Raw genomic sequence first — 19,896 nt, forward strand, 5'->3', positions numbered from 1 at the left:
GGTAGATCTCCAGGAAGAGAGTTGGGAAGCCCTGGCAGGTAGCCTAGCAGTTAGTGTTGGGCCAGTAACCGAAAGGTCACACGTTTGAATCCCCGAGCCAACAAGTTGAAAAGTCTGTTGATGTGCCCTTGAGCAAGGCACTTAACCCTAATTGCTCCAGAGTTGCCATTAATAGTTTTTTTGTTTTCTTATTTAGCCTTTATTTAACTAGACAAGACAGTTAAAAACAAATTCTTATTTACAATGACGGCCCAAGAACAGTGGGTTAACTGTCTTGTTCAGGGGCAGAAAGACAGATTTTTACCTTGTCAGCTGAGGGATTCAATCTAGCAAACTTTCGGTTACTGGCCCAATGCTCTAACCACTAGGCTACCTGCCGCCCCAATAACGGAAGAGTTGGGATATGCATTTTTTTTTTACATTTCCAGTTTAAACATGCATATTAATACACACGTATAGCCAGTTTGGCTTGTAATGGATTATTTAGCTACAGTAGGCGTCTGCTTCACTACTTCCTAACAATGGAGTCTATTGTATACATGTAGTTAACCTCTCACGCACTTTTCACTCCGATGGAGCCAATGCAGCATCATATCATCTGCTCCTTGGGGAATATGGAATGAAGTGCAGCAGCATTGAATGAATTTCATAGTTTTCACAAACTGAACTGTAGGTTGCTGATATGTAAGATATGTATACAATAGACTCCATTGTTAGGAAGTAGTGAAGCAGACGCCTACTGTAGCTAAATAATCCATTACAAGCCAAACTGGCACTTTCAGCACTCTCGACCTCAGAAGGCTGAGAAACCTCCCTGAGATATCATAGAGCCACACTGGCATACTACTGTAACACTCCTTCCTGTCTATCTCTGCCCAGAGCAGACAAGCCAGAAGTAAACATTCTAAGTGACAGACAGACAGCAAGCCTGATTAGAAGAACACATAAACTACAGTACATTTAAATATGTCATACAATTTGTTGTTATTTTTTCAATGTAATTTACATAATAATATGGCAAAGGGGCCTCATATTAAATTAAGGCTGGGCGATATGGCCAAAATATCATATCACAATATTTGTCCATTTTGTGACAGTTTAACTGTATGTGATATTTGTGAATAATACCATTTCTACATATGCTTCATGACCCTAGGGTGACCACACATACATTCTACATTGTTTTAATGATGTTGTTTTTTACCTTTATTTAACTAGGCAAGTCAGTTAAGAACAAATTCTTAGTTACAATGACGGCCTACTGGGGAAGAGTGGGTTAACTGCCTTGTTCAGGAGCGGAACGACAGATCTTTAACTTGGCAGCTCAGGGATTCGATCTAGCAACCTTTCCGGTTACTGGCCTAATGCTCAAACCACTAGGCTACCTGACGCTTTTTCTATTGTTCAAACAAACTTTTTCTGCATTTCTTCACTCATTTGTTATAATTTCCACACCGTACAACATTTGTTTTGTCTTTGTATGCCTCTATTTTATGAAAAAATCTATTATGTACTTTATCAGAATCTTTGTCCTCTATGACCATGTACATTATTTTCAATGGATTCAATGACAGTTCTTACTTTCTTTCGCCACTAGGGGCATTGTGACGACTTGAAGGGAGCTTTTGGCACCAGTATTGCCTCACAAGTAAGATTCACGGGAAAAAATATATCTGTGCGCCTTCGCACCAGTGTAGCCTCACAAGCACTATTCATGGCAAAAAAAACGACATGTGCGCACCCAAAGATGTTCTATTATATTGACAAGATAGTCAAGTGACCACTCTAACCATGGGAATACATGTCCTCAAAGATGGAAGACAGGCGAGAGGAGGCGAGACCAGGTGGGACCATTCTGGTCAATGAGAGGGCAGATACGTGTGTGAAGAACAAGCCCTGAAGATCAATAGAGGACTCATCTTTGTATCTGTGTCATTATAGCATCTATGACAGCGTGAGCAGTGCCATTGAAGCTATCTCTTAAAGTAGTCAATTTAATTTTTCTTCATTGGCAGATTGCTCCCAACTCATAGGAATCCCCACTCAGTTGACAACTTTAAAATTGGGGAAGTCCTCAATGGCAATGTCCATGCTAAAATGGGTTATATCCATGAGGTAGGCCTGATTACCAACAACGACGAGACAGCCTACAGGGAGGAGGTGAGGGCCCTGGCGGAGTGCTGTCAAGAAAATAACCTCTCCCTCAACGTCAATAAAATTAAGGAGGTGATGGTGGACTTCAGGAGACAGCAGAGGGGGCATGCCCCCATCCACATCGATGGGGCCGCAGTGGAGAGGGTGAAAAGTTCCACAGCATGCACATCACTGACAACCTGAAATGATCTGTCCACACAGACAGTGTGGTGAAGAAGGCGCAACAGCTCCTCTTTAACCTCATTAGGCTGATGAATTGTGACTTTGCCCTTAAAGCCACCGGAGCCAGGGCATGTTCACCCCGCTACCATCTAGAAGGTGGAGACAGTACAGGTGCATCAAAGCTGGGGCCGAGAGACTGAAAAACAAGTCATGGACTTCTGCCCCATTTAAGCATGTGCATCGTTCTCAGGACGTTGTCAGTTAACCCATCTATATTATAGCTTTCCTTGGCTGGTTTCCCAGTGCATAATTGAGGTTTTGGGCAGACTTGGACACGTGCAATTAGGGTTGCAAAGCTACTGGTAATTTACCAAAGTTATCAAAATCTTCTGATTAATAGGTAATCCATGGAAATATATGGTAACTTTGGTAATTTATACTTGAATAACTTTGGAAAACATTTTTTTATATCTGTGTCCATATTATCCATAAGTTTGTACTGTATAGACCATATGGTTCAAGAGAAAATAGCCTAATTAATGAAAAAAAGCATCTAATCAACAATGGCTTTATTTTCTCTGCGACTCTTCCAACTATTGTCGTACTTCATAACTGCTACCTGTTTGGCCCCAAGACATTACCAACCAAGACATATTGACATATAAAGAATATTCATTGTTGAAACCCTCATATTAAGCACCAAATGTGTTCACTAAGTTGATGCTTTATATTCAGTTTAATGTATCACATCTTTGTCATTCTAGTTTTAATTTGAAAACTTCTTATTAGATGTATTGGGACAAATTCACCTACACTGTATGTGTATTATTAAAGTAGTCAAAAGTTGTATATTTTCAAAGCACGTAATGACTACATAAACCTTCTGACAACAAACGTGTTGGATGCATTTGCTGTTTGTTTTGGTTGTGTTTCAGATTATTATAATGTCTTGTGTCATTTTGGAGTCACTTTTATTGTAAGTAAGAATATAATATGTTTCTAAACACTTGAACATTAATGTGGATGCTACCATGATTATGGATAGCCCTGAATAAATCACGAATAATGATGAGTGAGAAAGTTACAGATGCACTGTCACGTCCTGGCCAGTATAAGGGTTAATTGGTATTGTAGTTTGGTCAGGACGTGGCAGAGGGTATTTGTTTTATGTGGTTCGGGGTGGTGTTTTGGAAAAAGGGTGTTTGATTTAGTATTTCCGGGTTTTTGGGTTATGATCTTTGTTTACGTATTTCTATGTTTATCTAGTTAGTTGTATGTCTATGTTTGGTTAATTGGCGTGGACTTCCAATTGAAGGCAGCTGTGTGGTGTTGCCTTTGATTGGAAGTCCTATATTAGTTGGGTGTGTTTGTTTGTTTAATTGTGGGAGATAGTTCTTTGTTTAGCCTTGTAAGACTGTCGGTATATCGTTCGTTCACTTGTTTTGTTATTTTTTACGTTCATTTTGGGAAGTTAATAAATGTTCAAAATGAACAAACACAGTCCTGCTGCATTTTGGTCCTCCTTCACCGACGATAACCGTGACATGCACAAATATAATACCCCCAAGACATGCTAACCTCGCATCATTACAATAACAAGGGAGGTTAGCATTTTTTAGGGGGTGTGATATTTACGTGTCTAACTTTCTCACAACAACAAAAAATGCTTCACTGTCCAAATAATTACGGAGGGCACTGTAGCTGGATGGTGGATGTCTAAGGTAAAGTTTTCTTCCACTGGGATCATAGACAGTCTCACTAGCTTGCCCAGGTTTACTCCCGTAATTGCCACGGTATGGAGGCCCTCTAGAATCTTGGCTTCTCCTCTGATGGTGGCACTCCCATCTGTAACCCTGAAATGCTTTGAAAGGCTGGTCATGGCTCACATCAATACCATCATCCCAGACACCCTGAACCCACTCCAATTCGCATTCTGCCCTAAAAGATACACAGATGACACAATCTCTCTTGCACTCCACACTGCCCTTTCCCACCTGGACAAGAGGAACACTTATGTGAGAATGCTGTTCATTGACGTGCTTCTACACCTGCACTGCTTGCTGTTTGGGTTTCTGTACAGCACTTTGTGACATCAGCTGATGTAAGATGAGCTTTATAAATAGATTTGTTTGATTGAAATAAATGTGATTGACCAAAGCACTGCATTCAACACCATAGTGCCCTGGGACTGAACACCTCCCTCTGCAACTGGATCCTTGACTTCCTGACTGGCCACCCCCAGGTGGAGAGGGTAGGCAACAACGCATATGTACATCACTTGGGCCGAGATTCCTGCCATCCAGGACCAGTGCCGTCAGTGCTGTTTAAGATGAGGATATTGGATGACTGTCATTCATATTCCATTCACCCAGTTCAAAGTAACAGCGATAAGTTTAGGCTACTACGTGATATTCGAATCTTCCCTATACCATCATGAGGTTGCTACAACCTAGTCTATGAATGAACGTTTACAACATAGGGACAGACAAGTCGAGAAAAAAATTGGACACATGGACAGACAATGACGTTCAATACCGCCTTGCACAATCTTGCCTGCATCAAGCTGATATAGGATGTAATTAGTAGTCCAACAGTTGCAAACAAGAGTTTTATTGGACAAATTCAAGTATGTTTATCGCCATTTTGTTCCGTTTGCTTCCATTTAAGAAATGTTTTTCATCAGAATCGGCGGAATGAATACACCCCTGATCATGCGTAAACACACAGGCACGTTGTATTCCTTCTGGCATCCATGCGCTCCAATGCACAACACATCAGCTGTATGAGACCAGGCAAAAAAACATTTCCAAGACAAAATGCCACACACAGCCTACATTGTTGTAACCATATTAGCTGGTGGGCCCCGGTGGCAATAAAACACGAAAGCGTATCTTGACTTGGAAGTTCCAGTGTTGTGCTGGATAGTAATAGCCAGCTAGCTAACATAACATCCCTCTGAGCAGGGTGTTTCAGTAGGCTAAACTAGCTAGCTGCATTTGCTAGCTAAGTAAGTGAAACTGGAAAAAAATGTCATTCTCTCTCCATTTCTCTCTTGCTTCGCCTTAATTTTGGAAGAAATACATTTGTTCAACTATTGTCTTTCTCTCTCTCTTTGAATCAACTATTCACAACATTTTATACACTGCAGTCCTAGCTAGCTGTAGCTTATGCTTTCAGTACTAGATTCATTCTCTGATTCTTTGATTGGGTGGACAGGATTTCAGTTCATGCAGCAAGAGCTCTGATAGGTTGGAGGACATCCTTCAGAAGTTGTCATAATTACTGTAAGTCTATGGAAGGGGTTGAGAACCATGAGCCTCTTAGATTTTGTATTTAAGTCAATGTACCCAGAGGAGGACGAAAGCTAGCTGTCCTCCGGCTACACCATGGTGCTACTCTACAGAGTGCTGTTGAGGCTACTGTAGGCCTTCTTTGCAAAATAGTGTGTTTTAATCAAATGTTTGGTGACGTGATTATATTTGTTATACTTTTTAAATGTTTTACCATTTTTATTTTTTATGAAATTCACTGAGCAGGATGGTCCTCCCCTTCCTTCTCTGAGGAGCGTGTTTTACTTTTCTATTATTTCTCTATTTTCTTTCTTTCTGCATGGTAAGTAATCATTTCACTGTTAGTTTACACCTGATGTGTACAAAGCATGTGACAAATGAAATTTTATTTTATTTGATAGTGTCAAAGATTCTACCAAAGTCAGAGAATCTAAGAAATCACAGGTCAGCTTTCATCGTCCCTGAACAGGGGCGCTGTCTGTTGATGGTGCGCTAAGCCAGCTCTGATCCTGCAGCCCTGGATCACTGAGCTGTGGGCAGTCAGCTAGCTCTGATCCTGCAGCCCTGGATCTCTGAGCTGTGGGCAGCCAGCAGTGTTGGGGAGTAGTGAACTACAAACTACGTGTAAACTACCTTTTGCACACCGGAGGTTGGTGGCACCTTAATTGGGGAGAATGGGCTCGTGATAATGACTGAAGAGGAATAGGTGGAAGGGTATCACATGCTTTCCAAGTGTTTGATGCCATTCCATTTGCTCTGTTCCAGCCATTATTATGCGCCGTTCTCCCTTCAGCAGCTTCCTGTGTTTTTGCAGTAGCTCGGTGGTGGTTGAACTACATTCAAATCTTGGTAGTGTTTTTAGTAGTTAATAACTGTAGTGGGGTAGCTAACTACTGGACACTACTTTTCAGTAGGAAAGAATTTCCTTTATTTTTTGGTTACTTTGGTTCAGTAAACTATATTTTTCTTAAGGGTAGCTTAAGCGTAGCTTCACTTAATCCAGAGTGAAGTAATTGGTAGCTTCATAAACTATATTTTCAGAGTAGCTTCCTCAACGGTGGGAGCCCGGGCTAAGGCTGAGGTGACCCAGCAAGAGAGAGAATAGAGCAGGAGAACTTGACTGCAGAGCTGAGCTGAGCAGAGCTGATCTCCTACAGTATCTGAAGGGTTTGTTGACGTCCAGATCCTTGTGCAGGCCATTAATGAACAGGCATCCATCTCCTGGGTGGGTCCCCATGGTCTCACTCAGCCGCTACAAAAGAGAAGAACTCACTGCTGTTAGTCAGCTTTGTCAGCCGCTGCAACAGAGAACAATTTACTGCTGTTAGTCAGCCTCTGCAACAGAGAACAACTCACTGCTGTTAGTCAGCTTTGTCAGCCGCTGCAACAGAGAACAACTCACATCTGTTAGTCAGCCGCTGCAAAAGAGAACAACTCCCTGTTGTTAGTCAGCCGCTGCAACAGAGAACACCTCACTGCTGTTAGTGGAATACTATCCAAAACCTAGTATGCACTGAGAATACAAAACATTAAGGACACCTGCTCTTTCTATGAAATAAACTGTCAAGTTCAATCCAGGTGAAATCTATGATCCCTCATTGATGTAATTTTTTTAATCCACCTCAATCTGTGTATTTAAAGGGGAGGAGACAGGATTTTTAAGCCTTGAGACAATTGAGACATGGATTGTGTATGCGTGCCTTTCAGAGGGTGAATGGGCAAGACAAAATATTGAAGTGCCTTTGAACAGGGTATGGTAGTAGGTGCCAGGTGCACCGGTTTGTGTCAAGAACTGCAACGCTGCTGGGTTTTCACGCTCAACAGTTTCCCCATGTGTATCAAGAATGGTCCACCAACCAAACGACATTCAGCCAACTTGATACAACTGTGGGAAGCATTGGAGTTATCATGGGCCAGCATCCCTGTGGAACTCTTTCGACACCTTGTAGTGTCCATTCACCGATTTAATTGAGGCTGTTCTTAGTGCAAAAGGGGATTATAAGTGCACAGTTTTAGGGACAAACTATCAAGGATCTATGGGAACAATAACACATGTACAGTCACAATCAGCTTTTTCTCCCCCATACCTGGAGTTACCAGGACAAAATGGACACGTTCCTTAGGATGTCCACATTATACAGTGAGTAAGCTAGTATCTAATATGAAGTTAACAACCTAGTAACTTAGTTACTTATTTCTTCACAATGCCGAGTAACTTTCCAGTTGTATTTTTGCTAGCTTAACATCAGAGTAACTTTATAATGATGTGGCTTAGATAGAAGCAGTCTAGGCGCAGTCTATTTTTGGCGATAAAACCCATTTTTAATCTCTAAAATCTGTGGGGCCCTCAGACCGTATATCTACAGCTGACTCTGTGAACACGAGCCACACCGCTGATTCAGCACTAGTGGGTTGTTGCTCATAACCGCTGTCTAAAACAAGTTACATCCTAGGATTGGATTCAAGTCTACAAACTGGGAGTACTTCTTATTTAATTTCAACAGGAATATTTATTCCTGTAGAATGTGCGAGGCGTTTGAAATAGAAAGAGTGTGAGGCGGTGTAAAGGTGTACCTTGGCTCTGCAGGAGAAATTCTGACTTAGGTATGCTACAGAGAATCAATCTTTGGTACAGACAATGGTGGAAGCAGCTGCCTGGAAGCTTAGATCTACAGAATTAAACATTTTGCATTTTCATCAAAAGTTTAAATTATTTTAAATTGAGCCAGTTGATTATTTTTCTTGGGAATGTACATCACCTTGGCATGCCTACAGTGCTTGTTGAAAATGTTCCATGCATAAACACAAATAATCGTACAGATTAAATAAAATATAATATAATTATATACAATAAATAATATACTATTTGTTTGATTCAGAAGTACTCTATGAAACTCTATGTACTACAAAGTCTGTACACATATCATTATCTCAATGTCAAAAATGTTCAAATAGAATCAACACCTTTCTATCAGGATATCATACCATGCTGTGTTGAATTGATTGGGATTAAGGGTTATTGAGAGCTTCTTTCCCTTTTCATTTCCATTCATACAATCAAAGCCATAACACACGGGTGGTTGGAGCAACATGTGGCCAAGCCCGGTCCATTGATCACGTGCTTGGCAATCTCTCTATTGTACAGAATAATATTGTACATAATAACATGATTGATTGCTTTAGTAAGCTCTTTAGTAAGTATAGTGCTATGATTTCCATTTCATTCCCATTAATCAAACGGTTACCACAGCGATCCTCACAGTCACGGATTAAGTGGTTAGCCCTTTGCTAATGGGTAGGGCCCTGAGTTTTTCCTAGTCAGGTCATGTGGTCAGGAAAAACTTGTAGCATAAATAATGGTTGTTCCAGTACTTTGAAGATCCCACACTTTGAGAGGGGCCATGTCATTGGTGCTCTCCAGCAGATGCTTGCGGAGAGCCCCTAGCTGCTCCTCCAAATCCTGGTGTGATTTTCTGGGATGGAGGAAGGGAGAAGGTGATTATATTGTTCCAATCTCATTATACAAACACATTGACTTACATATACATTGACTTACGTCAATTTCCCGACGAGAAAGCCCTGGACTTCATCAATGTCATCCTGTTCACTGTTCCTTTCTGTATAGAAAAATAATAGAGTTGCCATTAACGTTCTTCAATTAGCATCTGTTGAATATATTTTTATACAGAATAGACATGCACAAACACACTGTTTACTTGTGTGTCATTCACAGCTTTGTATTCAGTGCTTTTTATGGCCTATTCAACACCATATCCAGACAAAAGCATATTTTGAGACTTTGGCTCCTGTAGTGGAAATAAACAACGGAAATATAATCTTAACCATAAAAACACTTGTTTTAATCCAAAAATAAGAACCAATGATCCTGATGTGTCTGGAATACCGACACCGAATAAGTGGGAAGAAAAACATTTACTTCTAGGACTTCAAGGCTTATAGGAAATCCTATTTTTTCTTTGTGAGTGGACCGACCCTTTTCATTTCCATGACCCTTTGATTCTTAACATTTTCTCCACATCTCAGAGACTCTCTGAATGTGGCTTGGTGAACTCTGTGGTACATCTCTGAAAAGAACACATTAGTGGTGATCCTCACAGTGTCAGACCATCCGTTAGTCAGGCCTCAGCTAACTTCCTCTGCTTTTTCCGTGTTCTTCTGCTGAACACTGGCAGCTAATGCAATCCATGTGTAGTACAGTCCTGATGACTTTGTCCTTTTGTGGGTGTTGTTCTTAAAGCCGGCCTTACTGGCCACCCCTCCCATTCCATCTTCCCACAGGAGCTCAAGGTTGGGACCAGTGACTACGCACCGTAAAGCACGAGCTTGCTGTCCATTGTCACTTCAAAGCCTTAATACCAACAACATCCGTCTAATTTTGGTTTGAAATCCCAATCATATTTTCACATGTACAACAGCACAGCCAACAATATGAGGTGTAGCAGTTGCTGTGTGTGAAGTAGGCCTATTTAAGACTAATTTTGACTTGGAACTAGGCTGAATTTGGTTAATGTTATGTCCCTTATAGTTAGCCAACATAATGTGATTCCTGAAACAAAATAAGTAGACTGCAATATACATATAGTCTATTTGGATCTCGGATGTCTCTTTTAGAGGGATTCTAAAACATAGGCTATAACACAGCAAATAACACGATTCACCAACAATGTCCTGTAGACTATAGGCGATTTTCCCACAAAGTGTTCTTCGTGGGAATGATTCATCCTCCCTTCCGATTGTCAGAACCATGGGTCAACAATTAACAGTAGACTAAATGCATCAACAATTTGCAGTAGATTGCATGCGTCAACAATTTAGAAAAGCCTATTGTATTGTTACGTGATACCTGGGGTCTGTCCATGGTGCTTGAAGTCGAAAGTGATGATGGTTCATTCCCACGAATGGTGATCCTAAAAATATTTGTTTGTTTATTTTTTAATGAATGTATTAATATCGTGCAAACTGTGTTTCAATTGCTTTTGGCTCTCATGAAACCATATGTCAATGCATGAAACTGGCTACATGAAGTTAGTAGCCTACAGTATTTGGATTGGACTGGATACATTGTTTTCCCACCTTCGATTGGCTGTCGTTTTTATTTTATTATTCTAACCATTGACTTTTGTAGAACATTTTCAACATGCTTTTGGTTCAATTTTCTTGGTATAAAATCTACTATTTGCTAATTGCCCAGCACTAAACCCACATTCCGTTCTCAATTGCTCATAGTTAATTTGACGAATATCGACTTTCAGTTGTCGGGTCACTTGTGTGTGCTGACTGATCCGCAAGAGCTGAATGAATGCAGGCTATCTGTTCTACGACTACGAGATAAGATTATGAGCCCTTTTTCCTATGCAAGCCTAAAGCCAAGGTAGCCTACAATATGTGTCCACACAAATCGATAGATAGGATATGACAACGAAGAGTGCGTAACATGATCACCGAGTCTTGGATACAGCATCTTCAAGTAGTAGCCTACAATATTTGAAACTAAACCGCGCGATGTATGAGGAAGCTTCAGGACCCATCCCACTGTAGTCGGAGCTGCAGTCACTTGCCTCCTTTTGCGCACGCCTTGGACATAAGGATAACGTCTGACGTTTCTCCAGTAACCTACAGCCTACATGCATGTTTGTGGTGCTGATTTTAAACCGACGGGACTGTTTCGTGAGACGTAAATTGTCATTTTGTGGGATCAGAATAAAACATTTTGAATGGCTCGTTTCAACTTGAAATTCAAGTACGAGGGACGTTAGTATGCAGCACCGTCTGTGAAGTTCGGACAACCAACAGGGATATGTAACCGAAATATGACATGTTTTTTTTTTGCAAACCTGCCTTGTTTTAAATTATCTGCGTTGAGGAATATGAATGCCATATCCTTAAAACATAAAGGTAGGCTACATGCTTAGACCAGAATACGCTTTTTGATAGCCTTGTCCATCAACATGTGGCACTTTGAAGGTCTGTAGACATTATTATGATGAATCAAGAAGCAACTACTGAAAGGATCATGTGTAATAATTCACACTAATATGAAAACACCTTATTGTTATAATGGATGAGAAATCCAATAAGCTGATCTTAGTTCCTATTTTAGCTGTTCTTTTTGTAATGATAGGCTATCAATATATCTGTCCAGCTGGCAGCAACTCTTGCCACTTTAAGACTGGGGAAAAATTGAGAGGGGCCAGTCAACTTTCTACCCAATATCGGGCAACCGAAGACTTTTACACAGAACTGGAGGATGACAGCCCACCGAAATTGCCGTCAAAATTCAACTTTACTGAACGAGACCTTCAGCGGCACGTGGATTTCAACATCAAAGGAGACGATGTGATAGTGTTTTTACACATTCAAAAGACTGGTGGAACCACGTTTGGAAGGCACTTAGTTAGGAATATTCGTTTGGAGCAGCCATGCGACTGTAAATCAGGGCAGAAGAAATGTACATGCCACCGACCTGGCAAAGACGAGTCCTGGCTGTTCTCTCGGTTCTCTACAGGCTGGAGCTGTGGTTTGCATGCGGACTGGACAGAGCTTACCAACTGTGTGCCTGTCATAATGGACAAGAAGAAAGCTCAAAAGAACAAAAGGTACTGTATAACATTCTATGTGATCTGTGTGTTTGTGTGTGTGTGTGTGTGTGTGTGTGTGTGTGTGCAGGGGCGAAAATCTGATATCAACTTTGGAGGGGACAATTACATTACATTTTCTCAAGAGCAATTCCTGAGGGGGACACCAAAAGTAGTGCTGTAACACATAGCCTACATTGTAATATGGTAAATGTATATTGAGGAACCAAAGAAATAAGGTGTTTGCCGTACTCCTAACTACCGGTACCCAAAACTACACAACTAATCACAACAGCAATACCATTGCCTTTAACAAATCTTAGTTCAGTCACCAGTTTAAGTTGAGAGTGGGGGTATCCATGGCATTTTCCAATTATGTTCCTATTTTACAAGTCAAAAAAATTGAGAACCTTTCATAATGTTGCCAAACAAAGACTCAACAAACTTACCTGTGACTCCCTGTCTCTGCCAGTCTGTCCCTGCATATCTGTCCCCAACTCTGCTGTCTGTGTGCCATCTGTTGCCTGCTCTGCCTAATGACATCATTGTGAAACATTTCCATTAGAATTTCATTTCTTTCTTATGAACATTTTATCAACTAGTCTTTGAGATATTAGGCTACTAGGGTTCTTACTATGCGTTTTGGTGTATTGAAAAATACTCTGATGTCCGTCTTTTATTTTTCTGCCATTTTTCTACCTGGCTGGCTGGCTGGCTGGCTACACACACAGTGTGTAGGTTATTTACAGTAGGAGATGGGTTTCTATCATCTTCAATCATTCTATTTGGGCTTCGATCTAAAAGGTAGCTAGCAAATGTGAAACGGATTAAAATGACAAGAGTTGACAGCTGTATGAGTTCACCATTTACACAACATATGCTGCAACCTTTTGTAATTTTAATACTTTGTTTCATATTGGCTGGCTACCAACAATAGCTGAATTTGCAAAGCTAGCGAGCACCAATTCAGTTTCAGTGGTGTTTGCTATAATCTTTGCTACCCGGGTTAAATAAAGGTGAAATAAAATAAATAAATAAAAGTTCCCTTGCGACAATTTAGCTTTTGCAACGAGACCATTAAATATATTTAAGACAATGGTAGAAGAGAGTGTAGTTCTGTTCAGTTTGGATTTCAGTTTATCGTTAACCTTATCACAGGGACTTTGAAGCACTAACTTACATCATCTGCATGCTGATCTTGGAATAAATTGACGATAGCAAAGATTCCATCTTTGACGACGCCACATAAATGGAATATGTACTAGCTAGCTTAATAGTTAATATTTGTGCGCTAGCTCTGCATATTCAGCTAGTGTGTGTGCGCGATTGACTGGATTAACCTCACGTCAGTTATGTGCATTGAGTGCCTTTCAGACAGTAGATACGACCTCTCTGTTACCTAGCAAGCTAAGGAACTGGCAGTGGATCAAACCATTGTGAGGCAAAGGGTGGGGGGGTCGCAATCTTTTGAAACTTAAAAACGCGCTATTAAGTGTCTATAATCAGCACAATTGCTTTCATTGCGTATTATTAATATTATTTAAATTACATAGTTATGTTTCAGTGATATATTGGGGGGGACAAATCATATTTTTCCCAGGATGGGGGGGTCGTGTCCCCCCGGTCCCCCCCGGGATTTCCGCCCCTGTGTGTGTGTGTATACACATTTTACTATACTGGAGAATTACCTTTACATTGACAATCACACTTTCAGTAGCATTGCCTTCAAGAAAAAGTGCTTCAACTTACAGTTAAATGTTGAACTTCGAGACTATGAACTGTAATGCAAAACAGATATTTTAAGTTGCCTGAAACAACACTGAGTTGTTGGTTATGTTTTACAGGTCTCAGGGATGGAGACATCCAAATCAAATCCAAATCAAATGTTATTGGTCACATACAGTGTGGCAAAAAAGTATTTAGTCAGCCACCAATTGTGCAAGTTCTCCCACTTAAAAAGATGAGAGAGGCCTGTAATTTTCATCATAGGTTCACTTCAACTATGACAGACAGAATGAGAAAAATAAATCCAGAAAAATCACATTGTAGGATTTTTAATGAAAAACTTCTTATTGATCAAATCCTGCTAACGGGATCAATTTGACAACATCCGGTGAAAATGCAGAGTGCAAAATTAAAAAAATATTATTAGAAATATTTAACTTTCATACATTCACAAGTGCAATACACCAAATTAAACCTTAACTTCTTGTTAATCTAGCCACTGTGTCAGATTTCAAAAAGGCTTTACGGCAAAAGCAAACCATGTGATTATCTGAGGACAGTACCCCATCAAACAAACACATGACAATCCTATATCAACCCGCCAGACGCGACACAAAACTCAGAAATAACGATATAATTCATTCCTTACCTTTGAGGAACTTCTTCTGTTGGCACTCCAATATGTCCCATAAACATCACAAATGGTCCTTTTGTTCGATTATTTCCGTCATTATATCTCCAAAATGTCCATTTATTTGGCGCGTTTCATTCAGAAAAACACCGGTGCCAACTCGCCCAACATGACTACAAAATATCTGATAAGTTACCTGTAAACTTTGTCCAAACATTTCAAGCAACTTTCCTAATCCAACTTTAGATATTTTAAAAGGTAAATAATCGATCAAATTTAAGACGGGATAAACTGCGTTCAATACCGGACGAAAACAAAGTGAAGCACGTTCCAGGTCACACGCACCAAAACAGAGTGCACTAGGCTGGACCCTCGTTCTGAAAAGCCGTACTTCTTCATTTCTCTAAAGAAAAACATCAACCAATTTCTAAAGACTGTTGACTTCTAGTGGAAGCTATAGGAATGGCAAGCATATTTCTATTAAAACGATCTTACCATAGAAAACAAATGGAAAACAGATTGACCTCAAAAATGTTTTTCCCTGGATGGATTGTGCTCGGCGTTTTGCCTGCCAAATCAGTTCTGTTATACTCACAGACATTATTCAAACAGTTTTAGAAACTTCAGAGTGTTTCCTATCCAATCCACTAATAATATGCATATCCTTGCTTTTGGGCCTGAGTAGCAGGCAATTTACTTTGGGCATGCTTTTCATCCGGATGTGAAAATACTGCCACTATCCCAGAGAGTTAACCTCACACAAACAGTTTTGTAGGAATGAGGTTTGGGCAGTAGGCCTAATACATTATCACAGTATATTGGCTATATGATTGGACTGCCAATATTGTTAATCAGACCATATTATATTTCAAAACTTGAGATTTGATAACAAAATAGATCAGTTGGTTTAGCACTTGTGAGGCACTGTGGAGCTCTATGATGAATTGAAATAATTAGCTTTTTTATTTTACTGGACTGATGGTACCTGCATTTGATGGTCAATGAGGTCAAATCATGATGTCAGTGATCTTCAGATCGAAAAGTCAGTGCGACCACTGCGATAGATGGTATAATATACAGAATATATAGTGGGGCAAAAAAGTATTTAGTCAGCCACCAATTGTGCAAGTTCTCCCACTTAAAAAGATGAGAGAGGCCTGTAATTTTCATCATAGGTACACGTCAACTATGTCAGACAAAATGAGATAAAAATCCAGAAAATCACATTGTAGGATGTTTTATGAATTTATTTGCAAATTATGGTGGAAAATAAGTATTTGGTCACCTACAAACAAGCAAGATTTCTGGCTCTCACAGACCTGTAACTTCTTCTTTAAGAGGCTCCTCCCTCCTCCACTCGTTACCTGTATTAATGGCACCTGTTTTAACTTGTTATCAGTATAAAAGACACCTGTCCACAACCTCAAACAGTCACACTCCAAACTCCACTATGGCCAAGACCAAAGAGCTGTCAAAGGACACCAGAAACAAAATTGTAGACCTGCACCAGGCTGGGAAGACTGAATCTGCAATAGGTAAGCAGCTTGGTTTGAAGAAATCAACTGTGGGAGCAATTATTAGTAAATGGAAGACATACAAGACCACTGATAATCTCCCTCGATCTGGTGCTCCACTTAAGATCTCACCCCGTGGGGTCAAAATGATCACAAGAACGGTGAACAAAAATCCCAGAACCACACGGGGGGACCTAGTGAATGACCTGCAATGAGCTGGGACCAAAGTAACAAAGCCTACCATCAGTAACACACTACACTGCCAGGGACTCAAATCCTGCAGTGCCAGACGTGTCCCCCTGCTTAAGCCAGTACATGTCCAGGCCCGTCTGAAGTTTGCTAGAGAGCATTTGGATGATCCAGAAGAGGATTGGGAGAATGTCATATGGTCAGATGAAACCAAAATAGAACTTTTTGGTAAAAACTCAACTCGTCGTGTTTGGAGGAAAAAGAATGCTGAGTTGCATCCAAAGAACACCATACCTACTGTGAAGCATGGGGGTGGAAACATCATGCTTTGGGGCTGTTTTTCTGCAAAGGGACCAGGACGACTGATCCGTGTAAAGGAAAGAATGAATGGGGCCATGTATCGTGAGATTTTGAGTGAAAACCTCCTTCCATCAGCAAGGGCATTGAAGATGAAACGTGGCTGGGTCTTTCAGCATGACAATGATCCCAAACACACCGCCCGGGCAACGAAGGAGTGGCTTCGTAAGAAGCATTTCAAGGTCCTGGAGTGGCCTAGCCAGTCTCCAGATCTCAACCCCATAGAAAATCTTTGGAGGGAGTTGAAAGTCCGTGTTGCCCAGCGACAGCCCCAAAACATCACTGCTCTAGAGGAGAGCTGCATGGAGGAATGGGCCAAAATACCAGCAACAGTGTGTGAAAACCTTGTGAAGACTTACAGAAAACGTTTGACCTGTGTCATTGCCAACAAAGGGTATATAACAAAGTATTGAGATAAACTTTTGTTATTGACCAAATACTTATTTTCCACCATAATTTACAAATAAATTAATAAAAAAATCCTACAATGTGATTTTCTGGATTTTCTTTCCTCATTTTGTCTGTCATAGTTGAAGTGTACCTATGATGAAAATTACAGGCCTTTCTCATCTTTTTAAGTGGGAGAACTTGCACAATTGGTGGCTGAATAAATACTTTTTTGCCCCACTGTACATATGAGATGAGTAATGTAAGATATGTAAACATGATTTAAGTGGCATTATTTAAAGTGACTAGTGATCCATTTATTAACCTGTTGGGGCTAGGGGGCAGTATTTGCACGGCTGGATAAAAAAATGTACCCGATTTAACCTGTTAGGGCTAGGGGGCAGCATTGACACGGCTGGATAAAAAACATACCCGATTTAATCTGGTTACCACTCCTACTCAGTAACTAGAATATGCATATACTTATTACATATGGATAGAAAACACCCTAAATTTTCTAAAACTGTTTGAATGGTGTCTGTGAGTATAACAGAACTCAAATGGCAGGTCAAAACCTGAGAGATTCCTTTACAGGAAGTGGCCTGTCTGACCATTTGTTGAACTTCTTTTCCATCTCTATCATTTACTAAGGATCTCTGCTCTAACGTGACACTTCCCACGTCGTCCATAGGCGCTCAGAGCCCGGGAAAAAACAGAATGTCGTCATTCCAGCCCCAGGCTGAAACACATTATCGCCTTTCTCAAGTGGCCGATCAAGAGACACTAGCTTATGCGCGTGACCCCGACCGCCCCCGCCTTTGGGATTTTTTCCTCTGTTTGCCGAAAAGGAGATTCCCTGTCGGAATATTATCGCTTTTCTACGAGAAAAATGTCGTAAAAATTGATTTTAAACAGCGGTTGACATGCTTCGAAGTACGGTAATGGAATACTTAGAATTTTATTGTCACGAATTGCGCCATGCGCGTGACACTTCTTTACTATTTCGGATAGTGTCTGGAACGCATCGAACAAAACGCCGCTATTCGGATATAACGATGGATTATTTTGGACCAAACCAACATTTGTTATTGAAGTAGCAGTCCTGGGTGTGTATTCTGACGAAGACAACAAAAGGTAATGACATTTTTATAATAGTAAATATGATTATGGTGAGTGCTAAACTTGCCGGGTGTCTAAATAGCGAGCCCGTGATGCCTGGGCTATGTACTTAGAATATTGCAAAATGTGCTTTCACCAAAAAGCTATTTTAAAATCGGACATATCGAGTGCATAGAGGAGGTCTGTATCTATAATTCTTAAAATAATTGTTATGCTTTTTGTGAACGTTTATCGTGAGTAATTTAGTAAAATGTTAGCGAATTCCCCGGAAGTTTGCGGGGGTATGCTAGTTCTGAACGTCACATGCTAATGTAAAAAGCTGGTTTTTGATATAAATATGAACTTGATTGAACAAAACATGCATGTATTGTATAACATAATGTCCTAGGGTTGTCATCTGATGAAGATCATCAAAGGTGAGTGCTGCATTTAGCTGTCTTCTGGGTTTTGGTGACATTATATGCTGGCTTGAAAAATGGGTGTCTGATTATTTCTGGCTTGGTACTCCGCTGACATAATCTAATGTTTTGCTTTCGTTGTAAAGCCTTTTTGAAATCGGACAGTGTGGTTAGATTAACGAGAGTCTTATCTTTAAATGGCTGTAAAATAGTCATATGTTTGAGAAATTGAAGTAATAGGATTTTTAAGGTTTTGAAAATCGCGCCACAGGATAGCAGTGGCTGTTACGTAGGTGGGACGAATTCGTCCCGCCTAGCCTAGAGAGGTTAATCTGGTTACTAATCCTACCCAGTAACTAGAATATGTATATACTTATTATATATGGATAGAAAACACTCTAAAGTTTCTAAAACTGTTTGAATGGTGTCTGTGAGTATAACAGAACTCATTTGGCAGGCAAAACCCTGAGACATTTTCTGACAGGAAGTGGATACCTGATGTGTTGTATTACCTTTAAACCTATGCCATTGAAAAACACAGGGGCTGAGGAATATTTTGGCACTTCCTATTGCTTCCACTAGATGTCACCAGCCTTTACAAAGTGTTTTGAGTCTTCTGGAGGGAGATCTGACCGAACAAGAGCCATGGAACGATGATGGCCCATTAGACACCTGGCGCGCGAGTTCATGTTGGGTACCCTCATTCCAATACGTTATAAAAGAGAATGCATTCGTCCACCTTGAATATTATTCATGTTCTGGTTAAAAAAGGCCCTAATGATTTATGCTATACAACGTTTGACATGTTTGAACGAACGTCAATATATTTTTTCCACTCGTTCATGAAGTGAAGTCCGGCGGGCTTAGATCATGTGCTAACAAGACGGAGATTTTTGGACATAAATGATGAGCTTTTTTGAACAAAACTACATTCGTTATGGACCTGTGATACCTGGAAGTGACATCTGATGAAGAGAATCAAAGGTAATGGATTATTTACATAGTATTTTCGATTTTAGATCTCCCCAACATGATGGCTAGTCTGTATCGCAACGTGTATTTTTCTGGGCGCAGTGCTCAGATTATTGCAAAGTGTGATTTCCCAGTAAGGTTATTTTTAATTCTGGCAAGTTGATTGCGTTCAAGAGATGTAAATCTATAATTCTTTAAATGACAATATAATATTTTACCAATGTTTTCTAATTTTAATTATTTAATTTGTGGTGCTGACTTGACTGCCTGTTATTGGAGAGAAACGATTTCCTCAACATCAATGCCATAGTAAAACGCTGTTTTTGGATATAAATATGAACTTGATAGAACTAAAAATGCATGCATTGTCTAACATAATGTCCTAGGAGTGTCATCTGATGG

General features: G+C 40.2%; 1 protein-coding gene across 1 annotated transcript in view; it reads left to right on the forward strand.

Annotated features, from left to right (window-relative positions):
• The first annotated feature begins 10,718 nt into the window (after positions 1 to 10,718).
• Positions 10,719 to 19,896, forward strand: part of LOC106582445 (heparan-sulfate 6-O-sulfotransferase 3-B) — a 155,564-nt gene continuing 146,386 nt past the window's right edge. Inside the window, exon 1 of the mRNA XM_014165560.2 lies at positions 10,719 to 12,223. Within this exon, the coding sequence (XP_014021035.2) occupies positions 11,685 to 12,223 (539 nt within the window). The 5' untranslated portion in view covers positions 10,719 to 11,684. The remainder of the gene's footprint in view (positions 12,224 to 19,896) is intronic.

This window comes from Salmo salar, chromosome ssa21 (assembly GCF_905237065.1).
Source record: "Salmo salar chromosome ssa21, Ssal_v3.1, whole genome shotgun sequence".
NCBI classification, from domain to species: Eukaryota; Metazoa; Chordata; class Actinopteri; order Salmoniformes; family Salmonidae; genus Salmo; species Salmo salar.